The 19,291-nt window shown below is 44.5% G+C and overlaps 1 protein-coding gene across 2 annotated transcripts in view; it reads left to right on the forward strand.

Moving 5' to 3' along the window:
* Positions 1–19,291, forward strand: part of UBXN8 (UBX domain protein 8) — a gene marked incomplete at its 5' end in the record, with an annotated part of 76,467 nt that overhangs the window by 48,375 nt on the left and 8,801 nt on the right. Inside the window, one exon of one of the 2 annotated variants that reach the window (XM_082256968.1) lies at positions 957–1,100. In XM_082256968.1, coding sequence (XP_082113094.1) covers positions 957–1,100 — 144 coding nt within the window. The remainder of the gene's footprint in view (positions 1–956; positions 1,101–19,291) is intronic. The other variant, XM_082256969.1, reaches the window with a different exon arrangement.

Consider the following 19,291-nt stretch of genomic DNA (forward strand, 5'->3'; position numbering starts at 1 on the left):
CCATTATTGGGATTCCCTCTTTTTGAGTGATTAGCACTATTCTATCTGGTGTAATGTGGACTTAATAGAGACTTTTAATATATATAGCGCTACACATACCATTTTTATATGCTCCCTCTAATGGCTAATCTACAGACTGCTGTACATATGTACATAATGCGATAACACAAATATAGAGTAAACATGAAAGTCAGGTCAAATATTATTTTAAGATAACTGATAATAAATGAAAATATGTGGCCACTGAAAATATACTATTCTTTTCCTTTAAAGTGTTACTAAACCCAGGACCCTGCATTCACTATATCTGGTCTCCCAGAGTACACAGAACATGGAAATGCAATTATTTTAGTAAATATAAACTACTAAATACCTTTTCTTATTAGCAGTATATAGAAGTCTTGTGACTTCTATCAGTGCCTGGTTAAAGCTTGTAGAAGGAGTTTATATTCTCCTCTGATTGTCCTATGAGGATGCAGGACACCTGACCCTCTGTCTTAACAGTGCTGATTGGCCCAGTGCTGATCACATGCATTCTCCCAAAAAAAAACTCTCTAGCAATACACACCAAACTGAGAATGTGCAGCTTGTCCCCGAGCCTCTGTACTATCCAGAGATGGTTTGGGGACTGTGGAAGAAAGGAAGGCTCAGAGAATGCAAGATCAAACAGCCTTTTTACACAATGCAGAGGATTCCCTTAGGTTCCTCAGTGAGTCGAACAAGCATGCTTTACTGCATATACACTGATTTTACTGTTTTTACTGGGTTTAGTAGCACTTCAAGCATTTGCCAGAGAAAGGCTATTTCGTACATAGCTAGATTGTATCCTTGTGTTTCACAGGATGGACATTAACATCAGAATGTTATTTATGGCAATGCCTCACATATCACATTGCCACAAACTGGAATAAACACAGGTTTGCTTCATAATCTCAGATTTTTTCCATTTCACCCAGCAGGAGGCAGAAGAGTCTGAAGATGATGTAGATGGTGAGGACTATGGAGTTGAAACGGCAAATGAAAAGGCTATTAGGAAAAGAAAACTTCCAGAACATGTTACAAAGCCTGTACTGAAAGCTGAACAGCCACAGCCTAAAAAGGTATTTTCATATATTTGAATGGGTTGGTGATAACCCAGTTATTACTCTGGGTACCTGCTGTTAAAGGTTTCAATACGATTGATACATTTCAGAGGAAATTGTTATAAACTCTTCATGATATTTTTTAAGGGATCACCGTGTGTATTTTCATCACATGCCCAAATTAAACCTAAGCATTGACAGGCAAACAGGCTACTGACTCATACTTCTTGTTTTTCATCCAGTGATAATTGTAATATATCACACCAGTTCACTAATAAAAAATGACAACCAATAACCTGGTGTTCTGGGAACCTCTTTTGCACAGATATATGAAGCTGAAACTGGGTATTTCTAATCGTTTCCACTGTAAGGTCTTGGGGACGTTTGCTTCTGAGACATTAGTATTTCTGATCCCACCCACTATAAAGTCCTAGCAAACATCTGTTGCTGATATATTTAAAATTACAGGTCAAGTTTGAGCCACCAGCTCAAATACTTAGCTTTCTACTTCATCCAGCGATCTATACTGTGCAGACCTCCCCAGCACTGAAAAGCCTTTCCAGTGAAAGAGTTCCCACTATGTTTTCCTCTCGTTGCTCATGCATGCCATGGCCTTATTCAACCCTATGGGTAACTTATACCTCTGTGACCTCTATCAGTTTAGCAACAAAGAAATAAATAGAACAGTAGTGCAAAATTAGAAAGGTATGTTATTGTGGGAAAGGCTGTGCTGTTCTGGGCAGGGCCACATAGTGAAGATGATTGTAAGGGTAGGGTGTACATCTTGTGATGGACAGGTTGCCCCTCCTCCATGTGTACCCCAATAACTAGTTGGGCAGCAATTGTAAGGGTCACACAGGAGGCCCAGGGTGGGTTCTTCTGGACTACGCAAGGGGACCAGAAGGATCATATGTTTTGGGCTTACACCTTGCCCAAGGGCATGCTCATCATTGCTGGGACCTGACAAGGGCTGCAGTCTTGTGAAGAATCAAACATTAAGGCAGTTCTCCCACTCATAGATGAGCCAATTGTGTGCAGTACTATGTGGAATCCTTTCCAAGGACGTGCTCCCGTATACTACACACTTGTATCTGTTGCATTCAAAAGGACCACGTAGAGCCTATGCTTTTCCACTAATCAGCATACTCTGCCACCTCACTTCCAGTATCTGAATGGGGTCCCATCAAGCACATAGCGTGGACCTTATGTATGCTCACTTAACCCTTCTTGCTCCATACCAAGTGACCAGGCTGTGACTCTCAGTGATGCTAGTCTGCCCCTGAGGAACAACAGAGCCAGGCAGCTAGGGAGCTAGAGCTATAACACAGACCCGCTTGCTACCAAAGAATTGGTCACCCTACCAGGCACCACGCTAATGACTGGTTGCAGTTAACCTTTTGTTGCTGAAATTTGACTAAAACCTTTCATGTGCTGTTACAGGTGTTTGCAGATTCAGGCCCTTGTGTGTGTGCGCCAAGACCCAATGTGCACCCCTTGAATGACTTCAGACCAGGCTTATTGTGGTTAACAACTTTTACTAAAGGTACAGCATGATAAGCATAACATAGCAGAATGTCCTTTCCATATTTAACACTAGTAGTGGCTGCCCCAGAGTACCTGTGAAGGTAAAGTTCTTGTGGGTGAAGTCCATAGCTGGCATGTCTCCATAGGCGAAGTTCAAGCTTGGGCGAATTCTGAAAATTCCATGGAGGAACTGTAAGTCTCAGCACAGTCCCAATCTCTTGTTGCTGACCCAACCCCGGAGATCCACCCTCTGCCTTTTATATATCACAGGCCAGGAGGCTGGACCCCAAGAGCCCTTTTTCTTCGGGCATGGCCTTGTCCTGGTGGGGTCCCTTCCAAGGGCCCTTCTGATGCCTCTTGTCTGGGACCCCTTCGGGGGGGGGGGGTCCGGGAGACCGCATGGCGCACCACGGGGGCTGCCATTTTGCTGTAGATACAGGCCCTTTCTTTTCCCATTGAATTGCATGGGCAGCCATTTTTTGTTAGTTCCCCATAGGAATACATGAGGTGGGCATTTTCTTGTAGTCCACAATGCTGGGCAGGGGAACGGCGTGTAACTTAAATAATCTATCCATGACAAACTGGCTTGTCATTTCCTGTGAAGAAACATTTTACTTTCACTTTCGCAAAATAGTGCTGACAGTCTCCTGAGCGGTCTGGTAACATTTTCTGGGGTCCCCTGTAGGTTTTACTCGCCCACTCTGCTATTGGTTTGTATTGCATTGGCATTGGGTATACCGCAAATTCAGCGGTGGGATCGCGATTTAGTGACTTTTAAAGTGACACTGCATTTCTTTCATATCAGTGTAATATGGAGTCCTAGGGTACAATTTTCACCTACAGATCCCTTAGGAGTGGCTGCTGAACCTTCTGGGTCGCAGCCTATGTCTGTGATTGCGGCTGTCTTGGAAAGCCTTTTGTCTAAGATAGATATTGTATATAAAAGGGTTGCTAGCCGCAAACACCCTCTGCCTTCGCCTCCCTTGGTAGTTTCCTCAGACTCTGAGGCAGACTTGGCTGCCACAGACGCACCCCACCCTGAGGGGTCAGTATCTTCACATTCTGATGGTGAAGAAGACCTGTCCTTGTCTGCCGCTGCGCGGGAACACGTTTTGGTGGGAGCACTTATAGTTTCAGTGCGGGAAGCGTTAAAATTGGCTGATAAATCTACAGCGTTGGGTTCACAGTTGTCTTTTGGCTCCCGCAAATCCCAAAAATCGGGCAAGGTGTTCCCTTGTCCGGAACTTTTTGACGATATTGTCAATGAACAGTGGCGGCGCATCAAACACATGTTAGTGGTGCCTAAGCGCTTTAAACGCAGTTATCCTTTTGCAGATGCAGTTTCCACTAGGTGGACCGTGCCATCTAAGGTGGATCACCCGGTTTCCAAGATGGATAATTCTACTGTTGTTCTGGTGGAAGAATCCCCGGCCTTCTCGGACCCTATGAATAGGCCAGTGGAGTCTCTATCTTCCATCTGCATGTGCTTGTGGGTTCCATTTTGAAACCAATATTTGTGAATGTCATGGTGTCACAGACGATTACTGAAGGGGTGAAGTTACTAAGAGGTAACATGGAAGCTGAGCAGCTCCCCCCAGTGGTTCTGGAACTAATGGACCAAATGGCTCAAGCCCCTGGTATTCATGTGTGATGCGTCCCTGGATGCCAGAGTGTCTGCAGTGAGGATTGCGATTAGACGCATGGTGTGGTTGAAAAGCTGGTCCGCGGACCAGGCATCCAAAAATGCTTTGACAGATCTCCCTTATTTGGGGGAGAGGTTGTTTGGATCCTCTCTGGATGAGTTGATCAAAGACCTTAGAGGGGGGAAGAGTACTCCTCTTCTTCAATCCTCTAAGGGCAAGGCACCACGTCCTAGACGGGGGCCTTACTTCACTGCTCATAAGCGTTTTTTTCGTACCTCCGGGTCGCAAGAGAAAGGGAAGCCGTTCAGGTCTTCCGGGAATTCCAAGAAGCCATGGTCAGGTAAATCAAAGACCAGCCAGTCCAGATCTGTGGACAAATCCTCGTCTGCCCTCATCCACTTCTGGGGTGGGGGGACGTCTTTGCTTCTTTCCGGAACCTTGGACTTCCTTGATTCAGGACAGATGAGTTCACGAACTGATCCGATCAGGGTACAAGATCAAATTCCGGTCTCGTCCGTCTGACAGATTCTTCTTGTCCAACCTGCGCCTCTCTCCAGACCGGTTAAAGGATCTTTGGGAGGCAGTACAAGATCTTCTGTCCCAAGGGGTGATTATACCAGCTCCCTCTCAGGAACGCTTTCACGGGTTTTATTCAAACCTGTTTAATGTGCCCAGAAAAGAGGGCAAAGTGCGGCCAATTCTGGATCTCAAGGCTTTGAACCACTGTGTGCGGGTACAGATGTTTTGCATGGAATTCATTTGAATGGTAGTGGCGTCTCTACACCAGGGAAACTTTTTGGCCTCCATAGATATCAAGGACGGATATCTACACATCCCTATCTATGCTGGTCACCAGCGGTTTCTATGCTTTGCCATAGCAGAGGAACGTTATCAATTTGTGGCATTACTGTTTTGTCTCGCCTCTGCTACCAGGGTGTTTACCAAAGTACTGGCCCCAGTGTTGGCATTGTTGTGCCAACGGGGGATTGCAGTACTGGGGTATCTGGGCGATCTCCAGTTGAGAGCAGACTCTCATTCAGCCCATATGGGCGACCTGATGATCTCTGTCAGCTCCCTGCAGGAGTTCAGGTGGACCATCAATTTTCTCTCCAGTCTCTGTCCCAAGCCCAAGCATCTGAAGGAAATTGCCTTGCATTCTTTGGATGTGGTTCAAGCGATCAGAGTTTGCCTGGTGGTTACTGAGACTTTTAGAAAGTCAGATGCTCTTTTTGTCCTTACTGAGGGTCCTCGTAAGGGATTGGCTGCATCTGCGGCAACCATTTCCAGGTGGATCAGGCATATGATTGTTCAGGCTTATTCACTGAAGGGTCAGGTTCCTCCTTTTCAAGTGACAGTGCATTCTATTAGAGCGCTGAGTTCCTCTTGGGCTTTTCACCATTGGGCGTCAGTGATGCAAGTTTGCAAAGCTGCGACTTGGTTGTCTGTGCGTACGTTCACAAAATTCTGCAAAGTTGATGTGTTGGCATCTTCGAATGCTTCTTTTGGCCGCAAGGTTTTGCAGGCTGCTGTTAAAGATAATCTTTTTTGTTCTCTTTGAGGGTGTAGGTTTTTACTAGGTGAGCTCCAGTTGTTCCTGGTTGAGCTCCATCTTACCTGGTTGGCTACGTTTAGCCTTTGGGGAGTTATGTTCTTCTTTGCGTTGTCTTCCAACCCCTCATGAAAATACTGCTTTGGGACATCCCAATGGTCTAAAGAAGATATAGAGCTGCGTCTGTCGATGAACGATAGAGAAAACTGGATTTTTGTACTTGCCGTAAAATCCTTTTCTCTGAAGTTCATCAACAGACGCAGCACCCGCCCCTATGCTTCTGAGTGAATGGGGTTGTTTTGTCTTCTAAACACTGCTTAAAACAAAACTGACTGCTGTAGCAGAGTGTGTGGGGTTATGGCTGCAGGGACAGCCCCCATTGGCGTGGAGGAGCATACCCAATGGTCTAAAGAAGATATGGAGCTTCGTCTGTCGATTGAACTTCAGAGAAAAGGATTTTACGGTAAGTACAAAAATCCAGTTTTTTAATCTGTCATGTGCTTCCAATAGGGGCTGTAAGTGGCTGTGCTAACACTTATTGTGAAGGCATGCTGTACTTTTCTCATTATCAGAAAACATACCACATGAAATGGCATGTATCCACCATTGTAGAGAGTCTATACAGACAGACGGTAACTCCAAATACGCTGCTGGTGATAAGCAGCACCGACATACGGAAAAGCATAGAAAAAAAAAGTCCTTTGGGGTTTAGCTTTTGGGTTGTACCAGAAACCTTGTCACATTGTTTTTCAAGCATGTTTGAAAATCTCTGAAGCTGAGTAAATTTACTATTCTCTTCCCCTATAGAGCTTGGAATGCTTCTTTAATTGTTTATGCTCATACTGTAGGAGGCAGGGAGTTATAGCATGTTTAGGTGTTCAAAAATTGTAAATTACACAATAATTAAACTGTTTTTTTTTTTGTTTTGTTTTGTTTTTTGTAAGGACTTAAAATTTTGGTGCTGATGGAGATCATTTTACAAACCATTTCCCATGGTTTGTCATTAGGTGCAAATTTAGATCCCATTCCTAGTGGTGTTTAAAGTGTAGGTTACTTGTGTATGCCTAAAGATTTTTTTTTTTTTTAAGTTTCGAGATAAAATATTGAACAGGTTTTCTTTCCAAATGTAACATTTTTGTTTTATTGTTTTTAAAGAGTATGTAAACTCAACAATTAATATTCCTGGTATGTGCCTACTGCACCATGTACACATGTTCCTTTGTGTAAAATCCCTGGTGTTTCTGCCAGTCACTCTGCTTTTCTATTAAAAACTGACTACATTGGGCATAAGCACAGCGTGGTCAGTTCTCTGGCTGTGCTGAGAACTCGGCCTGCTCTTCTCCAATGATCAGACTTGTGCTGACAATCCCCCCTGCACAGCCATTCACCGGGACAAGATAGGTGTGCTGCTTGTTCTCCTACCCCAGCTCTCTGAGTTCTTGATGCAGCTGGGAACACAGGGTATGTGACCCCTTAAAAAAATTCTATACCTTTTTTTTTTTTTTACACAAATGTTTTGCCTTTCATTAATATTTTAAACTGAATGGCTTGTTTTACAAGGTGTGGGTTTACATATACTTTAACTATAGCAGTGTATTTTTTTTTTAACATAGGAAATTGATACATGTTTATGTTACTAACTATAGCTGTATATATTTTTTTTACAACAGGAAGGGTTGTTCCAAAAACGCATTGTAGTTTTGTGACCATTTTAGATGCAAATAGGCTTAGCAGGTGTATTGTTTAAGGCAAGCAGATAATGAGATCACTTTTGAATTATTTCCGTATACCTTGCAATGCCAGTATTTCCTGTTCAACTTGAATTCCAGAGTTATTATCATCCTATTTGCACTGCTTTCTAAAAGGCAAGCTAGGCAGGTTTTAAACTCAGGATTTGATCCTGTAAACAAGAAGCGTACCTGTGTCACCATGACATTTTGGGCTGTATCCAGTACAAAAGGCTCAAATTAAAGAGGAAGTAAACCCTCCTATGATAAGGCTTACCTATAGGTACTGTAAATATCTCCTAAACATGTACCGTTTAGGAGATATTTACCTTACATGCAGCCAGTTACGTCACTGGCGCATGCGCTCTGAAGGAACGGCCGCTCATGCCGTTCCTTCAGAGTCCCGTGCCGTGACCGTCGGCTCTCGCGCGCGTGCGCGGGAGTGACGTCACCGCGGCTCCGGCCAATCAGATGGCCGGATGCCGCGATCCCGGAAGACGGGCGACTGAACATGTCGCCCGTCATAGAGGTGAGTGAGCGGCATGGCGGGGGCTCGTTCTAAGGTAAGTATTGCATAATGAGCTAGTATGCGATGCATACTAGCTCATTATGTCTTTCTCTTGCAGGTGCGAGTTTACAACCTCTTTAAATTATGTGATGAAAGGACTGAAAATATCAGTTTGATGTATTCATAAACTTCATTAATTCAGAATTTCATAAATTTTAAAGTTTTCTTGGGGGGGGGGGGGGGATTTAGGGACTGTCACGATGTGCACAAAAATGTATCAATAAAATACTAGAGATTTCTACCAAGGCCCCTTTTACACGAGGGGACTGATGGGGTCCGCCTGTCGCTTTTTTAGGCGGGCCTGATCAGACCATCCATGGCCCTCTACAAAGCGAAGGGCAGATACCCCCAACATCCGATCCAATCCTATCCGCTAAAAACAGACAGATGTGGAGTCTGTTCCCCATCTGTTGGTTAGGTGTAAACAGGAAGGCGGTCCGTTTACATTTGATTGCCCATAGAGGACAGTGGGCTGTGTCTGTGTCTGCTCTGCATAAGTGGAGCAGACATGGACAAGCCATCCGCCTGCTCAGTTGGGATCAGCAGAAAGATTTCCCACTGAGAAGGTGGCTCCTGGCGGACCTTAGCTGTATCCTTAGCTATTCAGTTGATATGGGTTAAAATATTCTTACAGAGAAGGTTAAAGGCTGGGTTGTAGCTAGGTTTGGGGGGCAGTGATGGTTTGGAATTTAAGTTCAAAGGACAACTTCACCTTTGCTGAAGTTGTCCTTTAATTCATTTTGAGTGCAGCCCACTCACTTAAATACCTTTTGGCCCCAATCCAGTGACGTTCACTGTGCAGAAAATCAGCTCATCACACTGCACATGTGTGCTGCAGCCCCATTTATTCTTATAGGAAAGTTGTACTTTATTACTATTATTATTTTCTCTATCGCTCATTGACAGACGTAGTCCTCGGTGATACAGCACCTTCGGGTTATGTTGCCTCCACAGGAGTAGGACTAGACAGGAAATAAAATGCTCTGGCCACACCCTAGGGGCAGTCCCAGAGGGTATATCCTCTCTCTCTCTGCCTCAGCAAATCAGTTTTTTTCTGTCTAGTCAGGAGTAAGGACCTAGATACCTTGCTGGGATCTTCGGTCCTGGCAGGATTTTTTTCTTAGAAAAGAATTTTTTAAGACAGCTTTTTTTCTCCAGTGTTCCTGTGAGATCTTCAAGCAAGAAAGCTGAACTGGGCGACGGGCTGGATGTTGAGATCCAGTGGTCACCCCAGTTCAGCCTACGAGCGCGTGCAGGCCATAGCTCCGCGCTGGGTCGGCCGCGACATAGTCCCACTGGACGGGGACTGACCCTGCGAGTTAAACGTCTCGCTGAAACGCCAAAGACCATGAGTCACGGCGCCCGTATTGGTCGACAGCCCTCCTACCTCGGTGGAGAGGGGTACTGTCAGGAGTTGGCGCCCGCCTGGTTCCGGTATGGTGAGTAGTATGTTCCCCCTTTCCCCCTGACGGGTCTTGTGGTGAACGCGGGCCCCTCTCTGTAATGGTAAGGATGGGTTCCCCTCTATCCTACAACATGTCACAGATCCCCCTAATTGAGTGTGATTTTTGTGTACAAGAAGCCAGGAGGCTTGGTTTGGGAGCTGACAATCTAATTGTAAAGATGTGTAAATGATTGTAGTCAGTGGCAGTACTAGAACTTTACTGTGATAGTATAAGGTATCCTACCTGTCAGTAGCCACAGGGCGATGTCTATACATGTATACTGCATTCCAGATCATTCCTCCAGCTAAGCAGCGGACCGCATACGGCCCGCTAGGGTCCGGTACCTCCGACCACGCTGACCACCATGAGGGTGAAGGGTTGTGAGGCCGAGATCCTTCTGCAGACATGCCGCTATTCTGTGCAGGCCGCCGCCATTGTCTGGTAGATCGCACGAGGCCGCCATTTTGGTGTAGCCTCGTGTCTCCAGCATGGGGGCGGCCATGTTTGAGGTGACTCAAACACCTCATGGAGCGAGGGGGAGGAGCCGGCAGGCGTGTTAAGGGGCGGAGCCGCCTCTTTTACCCAGGAAATAGGGCCAAAGACTTCCTGTCTGTAACAAGACAAGCACTGAGCAAGCTGATGAAAACTTCTGTGCATCAGGGATGAGCCTTGGGGTCTGTCTCTCTCTCTGTGGGGTCCAAAAAGGCAGGTAACACTGAGGGGCGCTGTTGCGACTGGGGGACACAAAAAAAAAAGTTTTCATTTTTTGTTGCTGGCAAGTGTCTTGTATAATCATTGACCCTGCCGCATAGGTATCCCCACCTGATCCCCTCAAGGTGGCCGCAGGACCCTCCAGTACCCCACTTGTTTTTAATGCATTATCGGCAATTTTGGAGTCTTTGGTATCCCGGGTGGAGGTGGCCTGTCAGTAGCGACCCCCGCCTACCCCTATTGTTTATCAGATACTTCAGATACGGATTCGGAACTGGTCAATGCAGTTGCAGGTCCCTCTTAGGGGGCTGTTGTCTCAGGTAATATCTCCTCAGCAGTGAGGAGCATGTTTCTGCCTCCGCCATAGCACAAGAGTGGTGGATGCACTAGTTGTGTCCGTCCGGGAAACCTTTAGTCTTGAGGTTACACCGGCAGAGGTAGCTGAGACTGAGATTCCTTTTTGGTACTTGTTAGCCTACCAAAAGGGCGAAGGATTTTCCTTTACCCAAATGGGGTCGTTTTGAAACGAACCCCTGTTATTTCCAAACGCATGGCTAGGTGCTATCCGTTTGAGGAATTCCTCTTTATAGGATAGACAGTACCACCTGCTGTCTTGCCACAGACTGTTAGGATAAAAAGACCTCGTAACTAACGAGGACCTTCCTTTTCTGCTCATATAGAGTTGTTCGTTCGGCGAGGGCGGGCGATAAGGCGAAACCCTCCAAAGCCCCTTTAGAGGGGTTTCAAAGGGCGCTGGTCGGGTAAACAAAGAGTCCGGCTCAGCCAAGCCTGAAGAATATAGCCTGATGCGCCCCTACCTATCTCTGGGGTGGGGGGGGGGATGTCTTCACCGGTTTCTGGAGGACACAGGATCGAGTTTCGATCACTTCCACCGGTGCGATTCTGCCCTTCTAACATTGAACGGTTTCAGGGGTTCTATTCGAACCTATTCACAATGCCCAGGAAAGAGGGCAAGGTGCGTCCAAATCTGGACTTGGGAAGAAATAGAGTCCATCCGTACAGTGGTGGCCTCCCTGCATAAAAGAGATTTCCTGGCGTCCATAGACATATAGGATGCCTATCTTTATATCCCCATCATCGCAGGACATCAGCGTTTTTTTTTCACTTTCCCAAAGATCATCCCTGGTTCCCACCAGGAGACTGAACTATCTGGGCCTAAGGTTGGATACATCCTGGGCAAGAGAGTTTCTCCTTGCTGGGAAACTCCAGAAGGTTCAGTCAACGATTCGGATGTTGCTGTCCGTCAATTGGCTGGGACTGATGGTGGCCTTCTTAGAGGCAGTACCGTATACCCAGTCTCATACCCGAATTCTCCTGAAGGAGATTCTTTTTTAATGGAATCAGAATTCCGATTCCCTGGACAATCGGATCCGGTTGAGCGAGCGGACCAGGAAGTCTCTGATGCTCAACCAGGGGAATTCATTTCTTCCGATAGTATCCAGATTACCAATAAGGGTATCGGGACTGAGAGCGATCAGATTTTGTCTGATTTACTGGATCGAGCAGCTCTAGAGCAGCCCGATTCGGATCCAATCGCATATGGCCTCTTCATCCAGAGGTTTTTTCCCTAGCTGTCCCTTCATTGGGACATCCCGGATGTGGATCTGTTGGCACCTTGGCCTAACAGGAAGGTGCGGAGGTTTGTAGCTCGCGCCACGATCCTCTAGCGGACGCAGCAGAAACGCTGATCGCCCCGTGGGGGCAGTATCAGCTACTGCATGCCTTCCATCCTCTCAAGTTGCTGCGGGAACTTCTTCGCAGGATAGAGGTGGAGGGAATTCCAGTTATTCTGGAAATTCTGGATTGACCTTGTCAAGCCTGGTACGCCGACTTGGCGAGGCTAGTCGCGGACGCTCCTTGGAGACTTCCTCTCAGGGAGGATTTGCGGTCTCAGGGACCGATCTTCCATCTTGCTTTACAGTCGCTGGCTTAATGGCCTGGCCATTGAGACCCAGGTACTGAAGGACAAGGGAGTGTCAGCTTCAGTTATTCCTACCTCCAGTTAAAGCAAGGAAAGCGACTTCCAGCACATGGAAGTCTTATATTGCATGGTGTGAATCTATTGGATTTCCCCCACAGACCTATTCGGTGACCCGAATTTTGGTCTGTCTGCAACAAGGGGTTGAGCAGAAACTATCCTTGAGCACGATCAAGGGTCAGGTTTTCGGCGTTAGCAATCTTCTTTCAAGAAACCTTTGGCTAATCATTCCTTGGTGCGGAATTTCATCCAGGGGGTGCGACATCTGGCTCCGCCAGTGCGCGCACCCTTACCGCCTGGTATCTTAATTTAGTGTGGTCGGTTCTTCAGAAACTTCTCTTTGAAGATATTAGGGAGATTCCCTTGCTTACATTCCCAGAAGGTGGCCTTCTTGGTGGCCATTACTTCTCTACGCAGGGTGTCAGAACTGGCCGCATTATCCTGTCGTTCCCCAGATCTGGTGGTTCATAGGGATAAGGTGGTTCTTCTTCCGAATCCATCCTTCCTTCCTAAAGTGGTTTTCGTAAGACGGACTCACTTTTTGTGATCACGGATAGCCCTTGAAGGGGGTTGCCTGTGTCTGCCGCGACCATATCTACATGGATCAGTCAGACGGTGTACAGGCTTATTCTATTAAGGGTCGGAATCCTCCGTTCCCTGTTAGGGCGCACTTCACTCGAGCGCTCAGTACTTCCTGGGCCTTTCGCCATCAGGCGTCAGTGGTCCAGGTATGTAAAGCGGCCACCTGGTCGTCGGTACATACCTTTACAAAATTTTATAAAATTGATGTGATGGCATCGGCGGATGCCTCATTTGGCCGCAAGGTTTTGCAGGCCGCAATTTGAGGAGACCGGTGGTCTACCTCGAGGGTTTTTTTCTGTTTGAAATTTTTTTTTGTTGAGTCTCATCATTAAGGATGAGCATTGTAAACTTCTAGTTGGCACCGGTTGGGCCTTCTAGATTTGGATTTGATTTCCATTTTCCCACCCCTCATTTGTGATACTGCTCTGGGACTTCCCGAAGGTGCTGTATCACCGAGGACTACGTCTGTCAATGAGCGATAGAGAAAAATTGATTTTTGTAAAATCTTAGCGTAAAATCCTTTTCTCTTAGCTCATTGACAGACGTAGTACCCGCCCCTCTGTTTTTTTGAGTTGGGTTGGGTTAAATTCTCTAAAGACTGCTTTTATGACATAACTGATTTGCTGAGGCAGAGAGAGAGAGGATATACCCTCTGGGACTGCCCCTAGGGTGTGGCCAGAGCATTTTATTTCCTGTCTAGTCCTACTCCTGTGGAGGCAACATAACCCGAAGGTGCTGTATCACCGAGGACTACGTCTGTCAATGAGCTAAGAGAAAAGGATTTTACGGTAAGATTTTACAAAAATCCATTTATACAGGATTTATATAGCGCCAACAGTTTGCGCAGCGCTTTACAATGTGAGGGAAGACAATACAGCTACAATACAATTCAATACAGGAGGAATTAGAGGGCCCTGCCCGTTAGAGCTTACAATCTAGAAGGGAGGGTCAAGTGAAACTGAAGGCTATAACTGTGGGGGATGAACTGATGGAGAAAATGGAAGTATAGTTGTTAGGTGTGGGTAGGATAGGCTTCTCTGAAGGGGAGGGTTTCCAGGGATCGTTTAAAAGCTAATAGAGTAGGGGATCATGGCAACCCCCAGAAGTCGAAAGGAGAATGTTTTTGACGTCAACTTTTAATTTAGTTATAGTCAAAGACTTTTGACTAAAATGCCATTTTAGTTTTAGTTGTATTTTAGGCATTTAGGTTGTTTTAGTTGTATTTTAGTTAACCAAGATCTTCAGTACATTTTAGTAAACTAAAATCCTAACGGTTTAGTTAAATTAGCAAAAAATTTGGGGGAGCAAACCCATGTATTTCTAAAGCTGGTGCAGCTATAAACCAAGAGACATGTATATTAAAAAAGAATAGCGCACACATGCAAAAGAAATTACTACCAAATTTGAAGACAATCCATAAATAAAAATGGGGATTAGTTAAATTGTAAGCATTTCTCTAGAATTGCCAAATTCACTATGTACTCCTGGAGAAAACATCTAATAACATGTTGTTATTTAGGATTGAACACGCACTACAGACACAGATGTATACAAACAATATTAAAGTGTTTGTTACCCCAACATTTCATATTCCTGATATGTGCCTGCTGTAACATGTACTTGTATGAGACGGTATCCTGTTCTATTTGTATTTCTTCGTTTATGTAATATCGATGGTGTTCCTGCCAGTACCTTTGCTTTCCTATAAAAAACTGACCACTCTATGCATGAGAGCACAGTGTGGTCAGTTCTCTAGCTGTGCTGGGAACTCCGTCTGTTCTCCTTCAATGATCAGACTTGCCCCCCCCCCCCCATACTTTAGATGACTAAATTAGTGTTAATTTAGTCACCCAAAAATAACACTGCTGCTGTCTGTGTCCCCATTGATGCAAATGCACCTAATCTGAACAAATAGAGGATGGATTTTCAGACAAATACATTATTTAGTACCTGGGAGAGGCTGTACTAGAGGACCATTTGATCCAAAACTAAAAAAAAAATTTGCCGGAGTTGAGCTTCAAATATAAGGATTTGCTTTACTGTTAAAGCTTAACTCCAGGAAATTTAAATAATTCACCCTCGCAGTGCGAGCACCGTAAGGGTTAAATGCTTATGTCTAAAGGAGAGGTGCTGTTACTTACCTTACACCCCACTCTAGTGCCTCAGCATTATCACATACATACAATACAGGGACATTAATTCTGTATGGTATGCTGAGACGGCTGGAGTGTGATTAGAGCCAGTCTCGGCTTACAGATCAGACTGCTGGGGACCTGATCACAGAACTGGTGGGATCCTGATGGAATAATCCTCTGCCCCAGACTGTACGAGCATTTAACACTTGCAGGCAGCCCACTGCATGGGTAGAATTTTTAAATGTTCCCGGAGTTGGACTTTAAAAGTTCATTTTATTGGATGATTACAGTAGATGTGATTGTTTAGGGAGTGGTTTAAGATTTATTGAGTTTAAGATTTAAAGCAGAACTAAACCTAAACTCTTTATTGAACATAAGAGATATGCTTTTGCAATAAGACACACATACCTGCCTGCTTGCAGTCTTCTATTGAATAGACACTGAGCTGTACATGCACAGCTCAGCATGCACTCCTAGCACACCGAAGCTGTGCACATGCACTGGATCATCCCCCGGTGGCCAATCAAGAGGCTGAAAACTCGGCAACCTTAAGTAGCCTAGGGAGAAGATGACAGCAGCTGGCAAGGGATGTAACCGTTGCATTGCTGGAAAATGGAGGTATCTCAAGGAGTTTAGTTTTACTATAAAGACATTAGGATCTAGGCTATATATTAACCACTTGCTTAGTGGGCACCTATACCCCCTTCCTGCCCAGGTCAATTTTCAGCTTTCAGCGCTGTCGCACTTTGAATGACAACTGCACGGTCATGCAACACTATACCCAAACAAAAATTTTATAATTTTTTTTCACACAAGTAGAGCTTTCTTTTGGTAGTATTTAATCACCACTGGGTTTTTTATTTTTTGCTAAAGAAACAAAAAAAAACATATTTTGAAAAAAAGAAAAATGTCACAGCTTGTTATAAAATTTTGCAAACAGGTCATTTTTCTCCTTCACTGATGTGCGCTGATGAGGCCGCCCTGAGAGGTGGCACTGATGGGCGGCACTGATTAGCAGTACTGATGGGCAATGATAGGTGGCACTGGTGGGCAATGTTGGGACAGATGTCCCTGTAACAGAAGCCAGTTACCAACCCTCTTCAGTGTGCTATCAGCATGAGAAGAAGAAAAGCTGATACCTAGCTTGTACTTCCGTGATCATTGGCTGACAGCTGATCACATGGTAAAGGGCCACTGTGATCAGCCGAGTCAGATGGACACTCTCCCGGCACTGGAAGCCTATGCTGTAGCCATCTTTCCTGTATAGCGTGGGCGGAAAGTGGTGAAAGTATAAGAAAAGGCAAACATTTTTTTTTTTTTTAACAGTAGAGAAGGGTTAGAAACTCCTGTTATAACTGAAGAACTGAAGAAAATCCCAAATTTTGGGTTGTCCCTAGAACAGTAATAGAGGGGAAATCTTCCATAGGGGACACAAGATCTGTTGACCTCAGTGACAACCAGGGATTCCCTCCCTTTATAGGAATTTCCTCTAACTTCCTGTTTTGGCTATGCCAGTCCAAACATTTTCCTGCACAGCCTGGGATAGCAGTAAAAACTCAACAGGGGTTTCAGTCCTTCCCCCAAACTGGATGGACTATTGTCATGTTTCTATCTATGTACCTATGTTAGGGAAAAAGACGTTTTTTGGCCTGACAAACTTTAGGAAGCTTTAAGTCAGGTTATCAAAGTAGGACAAGAAAGAAATTGCTCCTGCGCTTGAGGGATTGTCTAGCGACTAGTTTCCTGGAGATACGACTCAGCTGTTATGGTTGTTGTTACAGTTGTGCTACCACTCTCAACAGATTGTGGAAACCCAAAATGAGACTCTAAAAAGAAAACATACAGAAGGCGCACCAACCTAGCGCATTACCTTTAAAACAATTTATTCCCGGACGCTTACTCCGCAGGACCCACCCTTCCTCTTCCCCTTGCCCCCCCCCTTCCCACCCTCCTCTCTGCTCGTTCATGCTTTCTTTCTTTTTCCTTTTGCTTCCTTCTTCTCTGTGTCTCGTCTTTGTTGACACGCCTCTGCGTTCTATGCCGAATGAACATGTCTACCTACAATCAATGGAACTTACTCTAATATTGTTGCTTTTTCCTTTTTTTTGTTTTTTTATTTTTTTTATTATTGCTCTTCAAACCCATGGAAGGGAATATGTGCATCTATGCTATCTGCGTATGGCAGAATGTTTGTCTCCATTCTAATGACTTTCTTAATACTTATACGCCTACTTACATTAACTTATGTACTGTTATGCATTCCTGTTTGTTCTTCATCATGATTCTTGCTTATGTGTTCCATTTTTCATTGTATTCATTCGTATGGCCTTGTTGTATACCTATGCTCGCTATACAATAAAAACTTTTGTAAAAGAAAACCATTTATTAAATGAGACAATATACACATCATACTCACAAAATGTATGTGAGATACAAGCAAGATATGCAATAATCGTCCACCAGAAATGTCCACTGAGCTTCATCCACAAATAAGGACCATGATAAGATGTAACCCTCCAAAAAAGCTTATGCGTTTCGGAGGTGTCCTCCCTTCCTCAGCGCTAATTTAAGGTGTGGGTGGCTAGGCTTTTTATATATACTCAAAGAGTCATATGTCTTGCAGCGTGTTCTCAACCCTATGTGGGCGGGTCAAAAGGCAAACATCACATGTTTCAATATACACAATAACCAAATACAATCAAAGATTAAAAGTCCAGCCCTGGTGTTTTGTATGACCAATTTTAGTGCATAAACTAAAATCCTAAATGCCATCTAGATGTGATTAAAAATAGAAGGGGAGAGGTTATTTAAATGTGATCTGAGAACCAAATTTCCAGCGTTATTAAATTAAGTGTCACTGGCAATGGGGTATCGCAAGATAAACTGCCCTCTGCAACTAAATATCCTTAGTTTGCATGATATTCATAATGCAAATAATATACAATTTGTCTTGAACTGAAGGCAATACTGGGGGTAGATGACTTTATGTGATGAGGCAAATCTCTCTGATACAGTGCTAATGCGCCCGCCAACTTCGCCATCCTGGGCACTTTCTGCGTTCCAGGACCCGACTCCGTGCACGTTACTTCCGGTCATTACGTCACCTCCGGCGGAAGTGACGCTGCGAGTAAGAGGGAAGAGAACTTGCAGCCGACTCATGGCTGCATGATGTTCCCTCTGTTGGGCTTCTTTACCTGCTGAATTTAGGACAGAGCACTAAAAGGATTGTGGAAAGGCATGTCACCAAAACGTATACTAAACCACAGATGGCAGATAGGACTCTTGCACCTAAAATAAATGGCCCACAATTAGATTAAATAAAATACAATAAAATATATATTAATTAAAAAGGAAATGATTATAAAATGCCCTTCAGGTGTCAGAAAAGCATAAAATTCAAATGCAATACATAAAAAATCAAGCAAATGCAATCCAATTGGACAGATTCAGAAAATATGTGCAAGTCAGTTTTCTGACTAACACCAAGGATACATCAAACTTAATGAGTGTAATTCACACACTCAAAATTATATATGAAAAAAAAATCCAAGGAATGGATATAATTGCATGTTCACATATACCAGTGAAGAACCTGCATGATATAATTGCATAGTATAACCTGCATGGTATAATTTGAAAATCTCAAAAAAAAATCAAAACATATTAAACATATTTTCCATACTGTACATAAAATAGGGGAGAGGGAAAAAAAAGGAAAAAGCAGTACACCATGTTAAACCCTAAAACTGATGGACTAAATTGTTGGACTAAATTATTTACCTCAATGTCCTCATTTAGCCCTTTGGTTTCTAAACTACCAAGGGTGAAGATCCAGAAGCTTTCGCGCTTACACAGCCTCTGGTATCTTCTACCCTTATCCAGTTAATCAGAAATGGCCTTGATGCTAAAAACTCTCATACCTGTAGGGTCCTCATTGTGTTTGGCCTTAAAATGTCGGGGGACCGAGTATTTATATCTCCCGTGAATAATAATACACTTATGTTCCCCGATCCGAACCCTCAAGGGGCGTGTTGTGCGGCCAACATATAGGAGACCACAGGGGCAAAGGATACCATATATGACAAATGGAGTCCCACAATGAATAAATTGTTTGATTCCATGTACTTTGCCATCTGAACCTACAGTATCCCGTTTACGATGCCACATGAACCCACACGTGCCACAGTTGCTGACCCCGCACTTGTAGTTGCCTTTTTGGTCGAATAAAGAAGACCATTGGCTGGATGTACCATTCTGAGATCTTTTAGATCTTTGTACCATACTAGGGGAAATCATGCTTCTTAAGTCCTGAGGTTTTCTGTATAT

The sequence above is a fragment of the Pelophylax lessonae genome, assembly GCF_965119305.1.
Source record: "Pelophylax lessonae genome assembly, chromosome: 1".
NCBI lineage: Eukaryota > Metazoa > Chordata > Amphibia > Anura > Ranidae > Pelophylax > Pelophylax lessonae.